The sequence below is a fragment of the Acipenser ruthenus genome, chromosome 57 (genome assembly GCF_902713425.1).
Source record: "Acipenser ruthenus chromosome 57, fAciRut3.2 maternal haplotype, whole genome shotgun sequence".
NCBI lineage: Eukaryota > Metazoa > Chordata > Actinopteri > Acipenseriformes > Acipenseridae > Acipenser > Acipenser ruthenus.
Genome location: NC_081245.1, coordinates 5,018,959 through 5,033,958, shown reverse-complemented (window position 1 = coordinate 5,033,958; position 15,000 = coordinate 5,018,959). Strand labels below are relative to the sequence as shown.

Sequence of the window (15,000 nt, the reverse complement as noted above, 5' to 3'; positions counted from 1 at the left end):
AGATACTATCCAACATCTCATACACTAACCCTAACCCTAACCCTGAGGAGAGAAACACACAGAGATACTATCCAACATCTCATACACTATACACCCTAACCCTAACCCTGAGGAGAGAAACACACAGAGATACTATCCAACATCTCATACACTATACACCCTAACCCTAACCCTGAGGAGAGAAACACACAGAGATACTATCCAACATCTCATACACTATACACCCTAACCCTAACCCTGAGGGAGAGAAACACACAGAGATACTATCCAACATCTCATACACTATACACCCTAACCCTAACCCTGAGGAGAGAAACACACAGAGATACTATCCAACATCTCATACACTATACACCCTAACCCTAACCCTGAGGAGAGAAACACACAGAGATACTATCCAACATCTCATACACTATACACCCTAACCCTAACCCTGAGGAGAGAAACACACAGAGATACTATCCAACATCTCATACACTATACACCCTAACCCTAACCCTGAGGAGAGGAACACACAGAGATACTATCCAACATCTCATACACTATACACCCTAACCCTAACCCTAACCCTGAGGAGAGAAACACACAGAGATACTATCCAACATCTCATACACTATACACCCTAACCCTAACCCTGAGGAGAGAAACACACAGAGATACTATCCAACATCTCATACACTATACACCCTAACCCTAACCCTGAGGAGAGGAACACACAGAGATACTATCCAACATCTCATACACTATACACCCTAACCCTAACCCTGAGGAGAGAAACACACAGAGATACTATCCAACATCTCATACACTATACACCCTAACCCTAACCCTGAGGAGAGGAACACACAGAGATACTATCCAACATCTCATACACTATACACCCTAACCCTAACCCTGAGGAGAGAAACACACAGAGATACTATCCAACATCTCATACACTATACACCCTAACCCTGAGGAGAGAAACACACAGAGATACTATCCAACATCTCATACACTATACACCCTAACCCTAACCCTGAGGAGAAAAACACACAGAGATACTATCCAACATCTCATACACTATACACCCTAACCCTAACCCTAACCCTGAGGAGAGAAACACACAGAGATACTATCCAACATCTTATACACTAACCCTAACCCTAACCCTAACCCTGAGGAGAGAAACACACAGAGATACTATCCAACATCTCATACACTATACACCCTAACCCTAACCCTGAGGAGAGAAACACACAGAGATACTATCCAACATCTCATACACTATACACCCTAACCCTAACCCTGAGGAGAGAAACACACAGAGATACTATCCAACATCTCATACACTATACACCCTAACCCTAACCCTGAGGAGAGAAACACACAGAGATACTATCCAACATCTCATACACTATACACCCTAACCCTAACCCTGAGGAGAGAAACACACAGAGATACTATCCAACATCTCATACACTATACACCCTAACCCTAACCCTGAGGAGAGGAACACACAGAGATACTATCCAACATCTCATACACTATACACCCTAACCCTAACCCTGAGGAGAGAAACACACAGAGATACTATCCAACATCTCATACACTATACACCCTAACCCTAACCCTAACCCTAACCCTAACCCTAACCCTGAGGAGAGGAACACACAGAGATACTATCCAACATCTCATACACTATACACCCTAACCCTAACCCTGAGGAGAGGAACACACAGAGATACTATCCAACATCTCATACACTATACACCCTAACCCTAACCCTGAGGAGAGAAACACACAGAGATACTATCCAACATCTCATACACTATACACCCTAACCCTAACCCTGAGGAGAGAAACACACAGAGATACTATCCAACATCTCATACACTATACACCCTAACCCTAACCCTGAGGAGAGAAACACACAGAGATACTATCCAACATCTCATACACTATACACCCTAACCCTAACCCTGAGGAGAGAAACACACAGAGATACTATCCAACATCTCATACACTATACACCCTAACCCTAACCTTGAGGAGAGAAACACACAGAGATACTATCCAACATCTCATACACTATACACCCTAACCCTAACCTTGAGGAGAGAAACACACAGAGATACTATCCAACATCTCATACACTATACACCCTAACCCTAACCCTGAGGAGAGAAACACACAGAGATACTATCCAACAACTCATACACTATACACCCTAACCCTAACCCTGAGGAGAGAAACACACAGAGATACTATCCAACATCTCATACACTATACACCCTAACCCTAACCCTGAGGAGAGGTACACACAGAGATACTATCCAACATCTCATACACTATACACCCTAACCCTAACCCTGAGGAGAGAAACACACAGAGATACTATCCAACATCTCATACACTATACACCCTAACCCTAACCTTGAGGAGAGAAACACACAGAGATACTATCCAACATCTCATACACTATACACCCTAACCCTAACCTTGAGGAGAGAAACACACAGAGATACTATCCAACATCTCATACACTATACACCCTAACCCTAACCCTGAGGAGAGAAACACACAGAGATACTATCCAACAACTCATACACTATACACCCTAACCCTAACCCTGAGGAGAGAAACACACAGAGATACTATCCAACATCTCATACACTATACACCCTAACCCTAACCCTGAGGAGAGGTACACACAGAGATACTATCCAACATCTCATACACTATACACCCTAACCCTAACCCTGAGGAGAGAAACACACAGAGATACTATCCAACATCTCATACACTATACACCCTAACCCTAACCTTGAGGAGAGAAACACACAGAGATACTATCCAACATCTCATACACTATACACCCTAACCCTAACCCTGAGGAGAGAAACACACAGAGATACTATCCAACATCTCATACACTATACACCCTAACCCTAACCCTGAGGAGAGGAACACACAGAGATACTATCCAACATCTCATACACTATACACCCTAACCCTAACCCTGAGGAGAGAAACACACAGAGACACTATCCAACATCTCATACACTATACACCCTAACCCTAACCCTGAGGAGAGAAACACACAGAGATAATATCCAACAACTCATACACTATACACCCTAACCCTAACCCTGAGGAGAGAAACACACAGAGATACTATCCAACATCTCATACACTATACACCCTAACCCTAACCTTGAGGAGAGAAACACACAGAGATACTATCCAACATCTCATACACTATACACCCTAACCCTAACCCTGAGGAGAGAAACACACAGAGATACTATCCAACAACTCATACACTATACACCCTAACTCTAACCCTGAGGAGAGAAACACACAGAGATACTATCCAACATCTCATAGACTATACACCCTAACCCTAACCCTAACCCTGAGGAGAGAAACACACAGAGATACTATCCAACATCTCACACACTATACACCCTAACCCTAACCCTGAGGAGAGGAACACACAGAGATACTATCCAACATCTCATACACTATACACCCTAACCCTAACCCTGAGGAGAGAAACACACAGAGATACTATCCAACATCTCATACACTATACACCCTAACCCTAACCCTAACCCCGAGGAGAGAAACACACAGAGATACTATCCAACATCTCATACACTATACACCCTAACCCTAACCCTAACCCTGAGGAGAGAAACACACAGAGATACTATCCAACATCTCATACACTAACCCTAACCCTAACCCTGAGGAGAGGAACACACAGAGATACTATCCAACATCTCATACACTATACACCCTAACCCTAACCCTGAGGAGAGAAACACACAGAGATACTATCCAACATCTCATACACTATACACCCTAACCCTAACCCTGAGGAGAGAAACACACAGAGATACTATCCAACATCTCATACACTATACACCCTAACCCTAACCCTGAGGAGAGAAACACACAGAGATACTATCCAACATCTCATACACTATACACCCTAACCCTAACCCTGAGGAGAGAAACACACAGAGATACTATCCAACATCTCATACACTATACACCCTAACCCTAACCTTGAGGAGAGAAACACACAGAGATACTATCCAACATCTCATACACTATACACCCTAACCCTAACCTTGAGGAGAGAAACACACAGAGATACTATCCAACATCTCATACACTATACACCCTAACCCTAACCCTGAGGAGAGAAACACACAGAGATACTATCCAACAACTCATACACTATACACCCTAACCCTAACCCTGAGGAGAGAAACACACAGAGATACTATCCAACATCTCATACACTATACACCCTAACCCTAACCTTGAGGAGAGAAACACACAGAGATACTATCCAACATCTCATACACTATACACCCTAACCCTAACCCTAACCCTGAGGAGAGAAACACACAGAGATACTATCCAACATCTCATACACTATACACCCTAACCCTAACCCTAACCCTGAGGAGAGAAACACACAGAGATACTATCCAACATCTCATACACTAACCCTAACCCTAACCCTGAGGAGAGGAACACACAGAGATACTATCCAACATCTCATACACTATACACCCTAACCCTAACCCTGAGGAGAGAAACACACAGAGATACTATCCAACATCTCATACACTATACACCCTAACCCTAACCCTGAGGAGAGAAACACACAGAGATACTATCCAACATCTCATACACTATACACCCTAACCCTAACCCTGAGGAGAGAAACACACAGAGATACTATCCAACATCTCATACACTATACACCCTAACCCTAACCCTGAGGAGAGAAACACACAGAGATACTATCCAACATCTCATACACTATACACCCTAACCCTAACCTTGAGGAGAGAAACACACAGAGATACTATCCAACATCTCATACACTATACACCCTAACCCTAACCTTGAGGAGAGAAACACACAGAGATACTATCCAACATCTCATACACTATACACCCTAACCCTAACCCTGAGGAGAGAAACACACAGAGATACTATCCAACAACTCATACACTATACACCCTAACCCTAACCCTGAGGAGAGAAACACACAGAGATACTATCCAACATCTCATACACTATACACCCTAACCCTAACCCTGAGGAGAGGTACACACAGAGATACTATCCAACATCTCATACACTATACACCCTAACCCTAACCCTGAGGAGAGAAACACACAGAGATACTATCCAACATCTCATACACTATACACCCTAACCCTAACCCTGAGGAGAGAAACACACAGAGATACTATCCAACATCTCATACACTAACCCTAACCCTAACCCTGAGGAGAGGAACACACAGAGATACTATCCAACATCTCATACACTATACACCCTAACCCTAACCCTGAGGAGAGAAACACACAGAGACACTATCCAACATCTCATACACTATACACCCTAACCCTAACCCTGAGGAGAGAAACACACAGAGATAATATCCAACAACTCATACACTATACACCCTAACCCTAACCCTGAGGAGAGAAACACACAGAGATACTATCCAACATCTCATACACTATACACCCTAACCCTAACCTTGAGGAGAGAAACACACAGAGATACTATCCAACATCTCATACACTATACACCCTAACCCTAACCCTGAGGAGAGAAACACACAGAGATACTATCCAACAACTCATACACTATACACCCTAACTCTAACCCTGAGGAGAGAAACACACAGAGATACTATCCAACATCTCATAGACTATACACCCTAACCCTAACCCTAACCCTAACCCTGAGGAGAGAAACACACAGAGATACTATCCAACATCTCACACACTATACACCCTAACCCTAACCCTGAGGAGAGGAACACACAGAGATACTATCCAACATCTCATACACTATACACCCTAACCCTAACCCTGAGGAGAGAAACACACAGAGATACTATCCAACATCTCATACACTATACACCCTAACCCTAACCCTAACCCCGAGGAGAGAAACACACAGAGATACTATCCAACATCTCATACACTATACACCCTAACCCTAACCCTGAGGAGAGAAACACACAGAGATACTATCCAACATCTCATACACTATACACCCTAACCCTAACCCTGAGGAGAGAAACACACAGAGATACTATCCAACATCTCATACACTATACACCCTAACCCTAACCCTGAGGAGAGGAACACACAGAGATACTATCCAACATCTCATACACTATACACCCTAACCCTAACCCTGAGGAGAGAAACACACAGAGATACTATCCAACATCTCATACACTATACACCCTAACCCTAACCCTGAGGAGAGAAACACACAGAGATACTATCCAACATCTCATACACTATACACCCTAACCCTAACCCTGAGGAGAGAAACACACAGAGATACTATCCAACATCTCATACACTATACACCCTAACCCTAACCCTGAGGAGAGAAACAATCTATTATAATAACTATAACAACACTGTCTCTCACCTCCGCAGTTCATCATCTTCCTCACGTTGGTGGTGGACATGATGTGCTTCGTCCTCAAGAAATCGGCGATCTGACCTCCGATCGGAACCACGATCGTCATGACGAGGTGAGGGAGCGCGGAGACCATCCCCACCTGAAAGAGAGGATCAGCAACGCTGAGGGATGCACCAGCAAGGACTACAGCTCCCAGCATGCCTCTGCACCCGCGACCACGGGGAGCTGTAGTTCTTTATGCTGGGGTCTCTGGCAGATTACAACTCTCCATATATAATAATAATAATAATAATAATAATAATAATAATAATAATAATATGGACACTGTTAAAAGCTAAAACACTAATAATAATGCCACTAATAATCTGAATATTATCACTAATATTAGTATTAATAATGATGATATTGATGGTGCTAATGCCACTAATAATAATCTGAATATTATCACTAATATTGGTATTAATAATGATGATATTGATGGTGCTAATGCAGCGGTGAGCTCTCCGGAGCGCTGGCAGTCCTGCGTTGGCACCTTGCTGATCTCGAACCCGAACACTTCCTCGAAGTACGCTGGCTGGCTGATCAGGAGCAGGTAGAACGTCCAGCTGCGACAGAAATTCGCTACGATGATGGCGTAGACTGGCATGGAGGTGAAGAACTTCTTCCAGGGAGTCTTAAACTTCTACAAGAGAGAGAGAGAGAGAGAGAGAGAGAGAGAGAGAGAGAGAGAGAGAGGAGAGAGAGAGAGAGGAGAGAGCGAGAGAGGAGGAGAGAGAGGAGAGAGAGGAGAGAGGAGAGAGGAGAGGAGAGAGAGGAGAGAGAGGAGAGAGGAGAGAGGAGAGAGGAAAGGAGAGAGAGGAGAGAGGAGAGAGAGAGAGGAGAGGAGAGAGAGGAGAGAGAGGAGAGAGGAGAGAGGAGAGAGAGGAGAGAGGAGAGAGAGAGAGGAGAGGAGAGAGGAGAGAGAGGAGAGAGAGGAGAGAGGAGAGAGGAGAGAGGAGAGGGGAGGGGAGAGGAGAGAGAGGAGAGAGAGGAGAGAGGAAAGAGAGAGAGAGAGGAGAGGAGAGAGGAGAGAGAGAGAAAGAGGAGAGAGGAGAGAGAGGAGAGAGAGGAGAGAGGAAAGAGAGAGAGAGAGAGAGGAGAGGAGAGAGGAGAGAGAGAGAGAGAGAGGAGAAAGAGGAGAGAGAGAGAGGAGAGAGGAAAGGAGAGAGAGGAGAGAGAGAGGAGAGAGGAGAGAGGGGAGAGGGGAGAGGGGAGATAGTTTTGTATTTGAAGTGTAAGAATGCAGAATTTCTCCAGCAGAGCGCAACTCCAAATCCTCAATGAAATTCCGACAACTCAGAGAAGCGTCTCGGCACAAGGCAGTGACCTGGGCATTCCTCACCGTGGAGTGAACGCGTCGTTCTCTCAGTAATGCGCCCTGCTCTCACCTGCAGCGGGTTCATCAGCTTGCAGCTCTCTCCGATGCTCTCCTCTATATAGCGCCTTTCCTCCTCCGAGATGGTCGGGTGAGCGGCCGGACTCTCATAGGAGACCAGGATCCAAAAACAAAACCAACAGACGCCGAAACTGCCGTACACGTAGAACACTGACGACCACCCGGAGTACTGCACCAGTATCCCTGCCAGTGGCATGGCAATGACAGCCCCGGCATAGGAGCCTGCAGAGAGAGAGAGAGAGGGGAGCCCGGGGTTCAACCACAGCTGCAGTGCACTCCACCTCATACACTCACACACACAAACACACACACACACACATATATTTGAGACCTGCTGCTCCAGAGCTTAAAGAAAGGGGCTGGATACCACAAGGTTCAAATCCCGGCTCAGCCACTGACTCACTGTGTGTGTGTGTGTGTGTGTGTGCACTCGTGTGTGTGTGTGTGTGACTCTGAGCGAGTCGCTTCACCTCCTTGTGCTCCGTCCTTCGGATGAGACGTCAAACAAATTAGCTCCTATTGGAAGTGACTCTGCAGCAGCAGCAGCAGCAGTTGTTGATGATGCAGAGAGAGGAGCCCCTTTCTGATCTCACACTGCAGAGAGAGGAGCCCCTTTCTGATCTCACACTGCAGAGAGAGGAGCCCCTTTCTGATCTCACACTGCAGAGAGAGGAGCCCCTTTCTGATCTCACACTGCAGAGAGAGGAGCCCCTTTCTGATCTCACACTGCAGAGAGAGGAGCGTCTTCAATGAGAAAGACATGGAGAGCAGGGAAGCTGTGCATATCTAACCCTGCCATCTGATTGGCTGCCCTGCTCACCACAGAACGCTGTGGTGGCCAATCGGCTCCTCTCGAGGGGCGGAGCCCACTTGCTCCAGATCCCGTGGCATGCTGGGTAGGTCACACCCTGAGGAGAGAGGGGTGAGAATAATAATAATAATAATAATAATAATAATAATAATAATAATAATAATACACAGATAGATAGATAGATAGATAGATAGATAGATAGATAGATAGATAGATAGATGCACACACACACACACACACACTGAGACACACACACACACACGCACACAGACACAGACACACACACACACACACACACACACACACTGAGACACACACACACGCACACAGACACACACACACACACACACACACACACTATACCTCCACTAGTCCCTGCAGTATCCGCACACAGATCACACAGCCGTAATGGACTCTGGCTGCAGAGGGGATGAGCATATTGAGAATAGAGGTGGCAACAATAGCAAAACCAAACGCCCTGAGAGAGGAGAGAGAGAGGAGAGAGGAGAGAGAGGAGAGAGAGGAGAGAGGAGAGAGAGAGGGAAGAGAGGAGTTGAGAGAGGAGAGAGAGGAGAGAAAGGAGAGGAGAGAGGAGAGAGAGGAGAGAGTTGAAAGAAATAAAAAATATGTAAAATGTAAACTGTTAGTTTGCTTTTTAATATGCTTTACCAGACCTCTCTGTGCTTTACAATGCTTCCCTATGCTTTACCAGACCTCTCTGTGCTTTACAATGCTTCCCTATGCTTTACCAGACCTCTCTGTGCTTTACAATGCTTCCCTACGCTTCACCAGACCTCTCTGTGCTTTACAATGCTTCCCTATGCTTTACCAGACCTCTCTGTGCTTTACAATGCTTCCCTATGCTTTACCAGACCTCTCTGTGCTTTACAGTGCTTCCCTATGCTTTACCAGACCTCCCTGTGCTTTACAATGCTTCCCTATGCTTTACCAGACCTCTCTGTGCTTTACAATGCTTCCCTATGCTTTACCAGACCTCTCTGTGCTTTACAATGCTTCCCTATGCTTTACCAGACCTCTCTGTGCTTTACAATGCTTCCCTACGCTTCACCAGACCTCTCTGTGCTTTACAATGCTTCCCTATGCTTTACCAGACCTCCCTGTGCTTTACAATGCTTCCCTATGCTTTACCAGACCTCTCTGTGCTTTACAGTGCTTCCCTATGCTTTACCAGACCTCTCTGTGCTTTACAATGCTTCCCTATGCTTTCCTATGCTTTATGCTTTATTACATTGTGTTGTGCTGTTACTGTGGGACACTTTTATAAGGGTTAGTTTGCCCTTTTTGTAATGTGCTTGAAAGAACTACAGCTCCCAGCATCCCTCACCATGGCAGCCGGTGCTGAGGCACGCTGGGAGCTGTAGGATTTTCTCTTACCGGTTGGCTGCGAATTTCTGCGAGATGAACCCCCCCGGGATCTGGGTGACAATGTACCCCCAAAAAAACGAGCCGTGGATCATTCCCACAGTCTCGGGGTCCCACGAGAACTGAGCTTTCTGAGAGAGAGGGGGAGAGAGAGAAGAGAGTTGCTCTTGCAATCAACGCAGGGTGTGGTGTGCAGCGTGTGCAGTGTGCAGGGTGCAGTGTGTAGGGTGTAGGGTGTAGGGTGCAGGGTGCAGTGTGCAGTCTATAGGGTGTAGGGTGTAGTGTGCGGGGTGCAGACTCACCTCCACTCGAACCTTGTCCCCCTCATACACAGTGTTGTTGTTCACCATGCTCACGATGGCCACGCCCAGGTTGCAGCGAATCCCGAAGGAGATGCAGAATCCTATCCCGCAGAGGATGGCGATGATGTAACGGCGAGGGAGCCCGCAGCACGTGCAGTCCACCACAGGGAGCTCCCGAGCCTTCGTCTCCACTGGACGCCCCTCCTCCGAGAGCTCCAGGGTCTCCACATTGTCCTGCCTGCGCTCCAATACCCTGGATCAGGGACAGAGAGACCAGGAGCCTGCTTACACAGGAGAGCATTGAGACTGCTTATACTGCATTGACCATCATTGGTTTTCTATATTATACAGCAGTGACTCCAGCCCTGATTCACACAGCAGCTCCCCTGAGTTTCAATCTGCATAGTTTTCTATATTATACAGCAGTGACTCCAGTCCTGATTCACACAGCAGCTCCCCTGAGTTTCAATCTGCATAGTTTTCTATATTATACAGCAGTGACTCCAGCCCTGATTCACACAGCAGCTCCCCTGAGTTTCAATCTGCATAGTTTTCTATATTATACAGCAATGACTCCAGCACTGATTCACACAGCAGCTCCCCTGAGTTTCAATCTGCATAGTTTTCTATATTATACAGCAGTGACTCCAGCCCTGATTCACACAGCAGCTCCCCTGAGTTTCAATCTGTATAGTTTTCTATATTATACAGCAGTGACTCCAGCCCTGAATCACACAGCAGCTCCCCTGAGTTTCAATCTGCATAGTTTTCTATATTATACAGCAGTGACTCCAGCCCTGATTCACACAGCAGCTCCCCTGAGTTTCAATCTGCATAGTTTTCTATATTATACAGCAATGACTCCAGTCCTGATTCACACAGCAGCTCCCCTGAGTTTCAATCTGCATAGTTTTCTATATTATACAGCAGTGACTCCAGCCCTGATTCACAGTACTAGACTGATCTTATCTATTGTAACAGACCTCTGAAAATTGCCTCATGAATTAATAGACAGAATGTTCAAATCAACCCTAATTAGTTTAATTAGTGCAGTGGGAGTGTTTTTTTGACACTGATCTGGGAGTGCTTTCTTTTAATTAAAATCATCGGTTTATGTTAATTTTAAATTATTCAAGTCTGTTTACAAGCTGTGTCGGGAGTGCAGCAGTAAAAATGGTCCCCAGACCACTTCCTGGCATTTGAACTTCAGATCAGAGGGGAACCAATAATTTTATTATTGACAGTTTTACATTTTTCCAGATATCTGTTGAACCACATAGAGTATCATAGAGTCCAATGAAAGCTGCTGAATAATGTTCCCTTGTTAACATATTGAATTCCACACCCCCTCTATAGAGAATGAACTCCCTCAGCTTCATAGAGTCCAATGAAAGCTGCTGAATAATGTTCCCTTGTTAACATATTGAATTCCACCCCCTCTATATAGAATGAACTCCCTCAGCTTCATAGAGTCCAATGAAAGCTGCTGAATAATGTTCCCTTGTTAACATATTGAATTCCACCCCCTCTATATAGAATGAACTCCCTCAGCTTCATAGAGTCCAATGAAAGCTGCTGAATAATGTTCCCTTGTTAACATATTGAATTCCACCCCCTCTATATAGAATGAACTCCCTCAGCTTCATAGAGTCCAATGAAAGCTGCTGAATAATGTTCCCTTGTTAACATATTGAATTCCACCCCCTCTATATAGAATGAACTCCCTCAGCTTCATAGAGTCCAGTGAAAGCTGCTGAATAATGTTCCCTTGTTAACATATTGAATTCCACACCGCTTTGTAGATTTTCTATTTGCTTAAGGAAATACTGACATGAAAAATGTGACATTTCGAAATCATGTTGTAGTTTATCTGATTACATGATGTTAAATAATAATAATAATAATAATAATAATAATAATAATAATAATAATAATAATAATAATAATATGGATTAGCATCCGGCCACACTATAAACAAACATCATTATAATAATGTATTAATAATAATTGTTTTAAAACTAAAAGTAATTACAAACACGTTTTATTTTCCATTTTTTAAACGCAGTTTAGTATTAAAAACGGAGCAGCGCCTATATATATATATATATATATATATATATATATATATATATATATATATATATATATAACAGTTATAATGAGCGACTCGGCGGTGAATCGGTGCAGTCCTGAATAGAAACGCGTCATGATTTAGTCGTGATAGAGTGAGGACAGCTTCCATCATCACAGGGGTGCCGCGGAGGAGGGCTGGCGGCAGGTTGTTTGCTGGTTGTGGGCCGGGGGAACACGTTTTAATGACCTCGCCAAAGCCCTCATTAATCCGGCTCCCGTCTGCGATGACAGCCTGCCTGCCATCTGGCGCTCCGCTGAGGCCCGGCTCATCCCCGCGCTCCCCCCCACCGCTCCCCTCGCTCTCCCCGCGGTGCGGAGGGACGCTGCGTGCGGGCAGTCCCGGCGGGAGAACGGCTGGCTCTAATGAGGAGGAGAGCTGCAGCTAAAACAAATTTAACTCTTTCATAGTCAATTATATACAGAGAGAGAGAGAGAGAGAGAGAGAGAGAGAGAGAGAGAGAGAGAGAGAGAGAGAGAGAGAGAGAGAGATTGAGAGATTATTTTTTAGGGATGTACACAATATGTTTAAATGATAAAGAAAAGAATGATTTGTTTTAGGACGTTTCAAACAAAAGCCACAGTAAAGGCGCTTTATTTTCAATATGACACCTCCCCAGTGGTTTGTATATTAATGTGCTTTACCAGACCTCTCTATGCTTTACAATGCTTCCCTATGCTTTACCACACCTCTCTGTGCTTTACAATGCTTCCCTATGCTTTACCAGACCTCTCTGTGCTTTACAATGCTTCCCTATGCTTTACCACACCTCTCTGTGCTTTACAATGCTTCCCTATGCTTTACCAGACCTCTCTGTGCTTTACAATGCTTCCCTATGCTTTACCAGACCTCTCTGTGCTTTACAATGCTTCCCTATGCTTTACCAGACCTCTCTGTGCTTTACAATGCTTCCCTATGCTTTACCAGACCTCTCTGTGCTTTACAATGCTTCCCTATGCTTTACCACACCTCTCTGTGCTTTACAATGCTTCCCTATGCTTTACTACACCTCTCATCTCTCTCCTCTCTCTCTACTGTCCTCTCCCCTCCCCTCTCCTGTCTCTCTTCTGTCATCTCCTCTCTCCTCTTCTCTGTATTTATGCAATGTGATACATTGTAAAATCAATATTTCTTCACGAGGGAAGAAATATAATGAAATACAGCGTCCTATTTTGGAGCCCCGGGGTCGAGTCGCCGCGCCGGTGATCAGAGAGCAGTGAAATCTCACGAGATGCGGCTTTACTGTCATCACCGTGGGAGGGAAAAAACAACATGAGGCGGGTCGCTTTGAGACTTGATAGTTTAATACCGAGGCGAGTCGCTTTGAGACTCGAGAGTTTAATACCGAGGTGATGTAGGTGATTCACGGTGTGCTGGTTTTGTGTAAAGCGCTGAGCTGCTGGTTCATTTGTTTTTGTATTTCTCGTGTTTGAGAGGTGATTCTGTGTTCTTCTATATAACGCTGAGGCTGTCTCTCGACGGATTTTATTAAATCACATCTGATGCACAATATACCACACACAGGACTGCATGAGGGCGCCTGAACGCGTCTCTTGTTTTCGTGCGATTTCACTTCCCGGTGTATATTCACACACTTCCGCTTTCACGGGTTGCAATGTCTCGTAATGTATCCGTGATCTCTGTATGTTTCCGGCGGACTCAAATATCCGACAAATTCTCATCCCTTCGAAAAGATGCGATCGCTGCTTCACAAACATTTGTTTACGTTTTTTATTTTCTGAATTATGAGGTATACGTCACTGCTTCAGCGCAGTGTTTGAAATAAATGGGTAACCGTTTAGACTATTTACTTATTAATGGTGCCATCTCCACCCTCTTCCCATTTCTTATAGACAGACAGACAGACAAACAGACAGAGAGACAGAGAGACAGATAGACAGATAGACAGATAGACAGATAGATAGATAGATAGATAGATAGATAGATAGATAGATAGAATGATAGAATATTAGTAGATATTTCTTGAATAACAACAAGTTTACTGCGCTGTGTTTACTTTCCTTTTTAAACAGCTGAAGGGCTTTTGCCTGAAACGTCCTGAAAATAAAATATATTTTAATCTTTTAAACGTTTAGTATACATTTTTAAAAACCTTTTCTTTCATATGCCTATAAATATAGGATGATAAGGAGAAAAAATACAACAAAATCAAACAAAAATAAAAATAAATAATATTATTAATAATGTTGAATCCATAGGAGGTCAAAATTCGACCGAGAATACATTATTTTGACGTCGTATCATCGTTATTATTTAAATAATAATAATAATAATAATAATAATAATTATTATTATTATTATTATTATTATTATTATTATTATTATTATTATTATTATTATTATTATTATTATTATAATGTCAACATATTCAAATGATTTTCAGAAATTATAGTTTGATATATTTAGAGATTCGCAGAAATAACTCTGCGCGGTTTTGAAGCGGATTTTTCGC

General features: G+C 44.0%; 1 protein-coding gene across 1 annotated transcript in view; it reads right to left on the bottom strand.

Moving 5' to 3' along the window:
• Positions 1 to 11,057, bottom strand: part of LOC117970797 (vesicular glutamate transporter 1-like) — a 13,571-nt gene extending 2,514 nt beyond the window's left edge. Inside the window, exons 1-7 of the mRNA XM_059017765.1 lie at positions 10,397 to 11,057; positions 10,107 to 10,225; positions 9,075 to 9,189; positions 8,721 to 8,808; positions 7,893 to 8,122; positions 6,998 to 7,147; positions 6,472 to 6,604 (exon numbers count right to left, since the gene is read on the bottom strand). Coding sequence (XP_058873748.1) covers positions 6,472 to 6,604; positions 6,998 to 7,147; positions 7,893 to 8,122; positions 8,721 to 8,808; positions 9,075 to 9,189; positions 10,107 to 10,225; positions 10,397 to 10,444 — 883 coding nt within the window. The 5' untranslated portion in view covers positions 10,445 to 11,057. The remainder of the gene's footprint in view (positions 1 to 6,471; positions 6,605 to 6,997; positions 7,148 to 7,892; positions 8,123 to 8,720; positions 8,809 to 9,074; positions 9,190 to 10,106; positions 10,226 to 10,396) is intronic.
• Between the last annotated feature and the right edge of the window lie 3,943 nt (positions 11,058 to 15,000).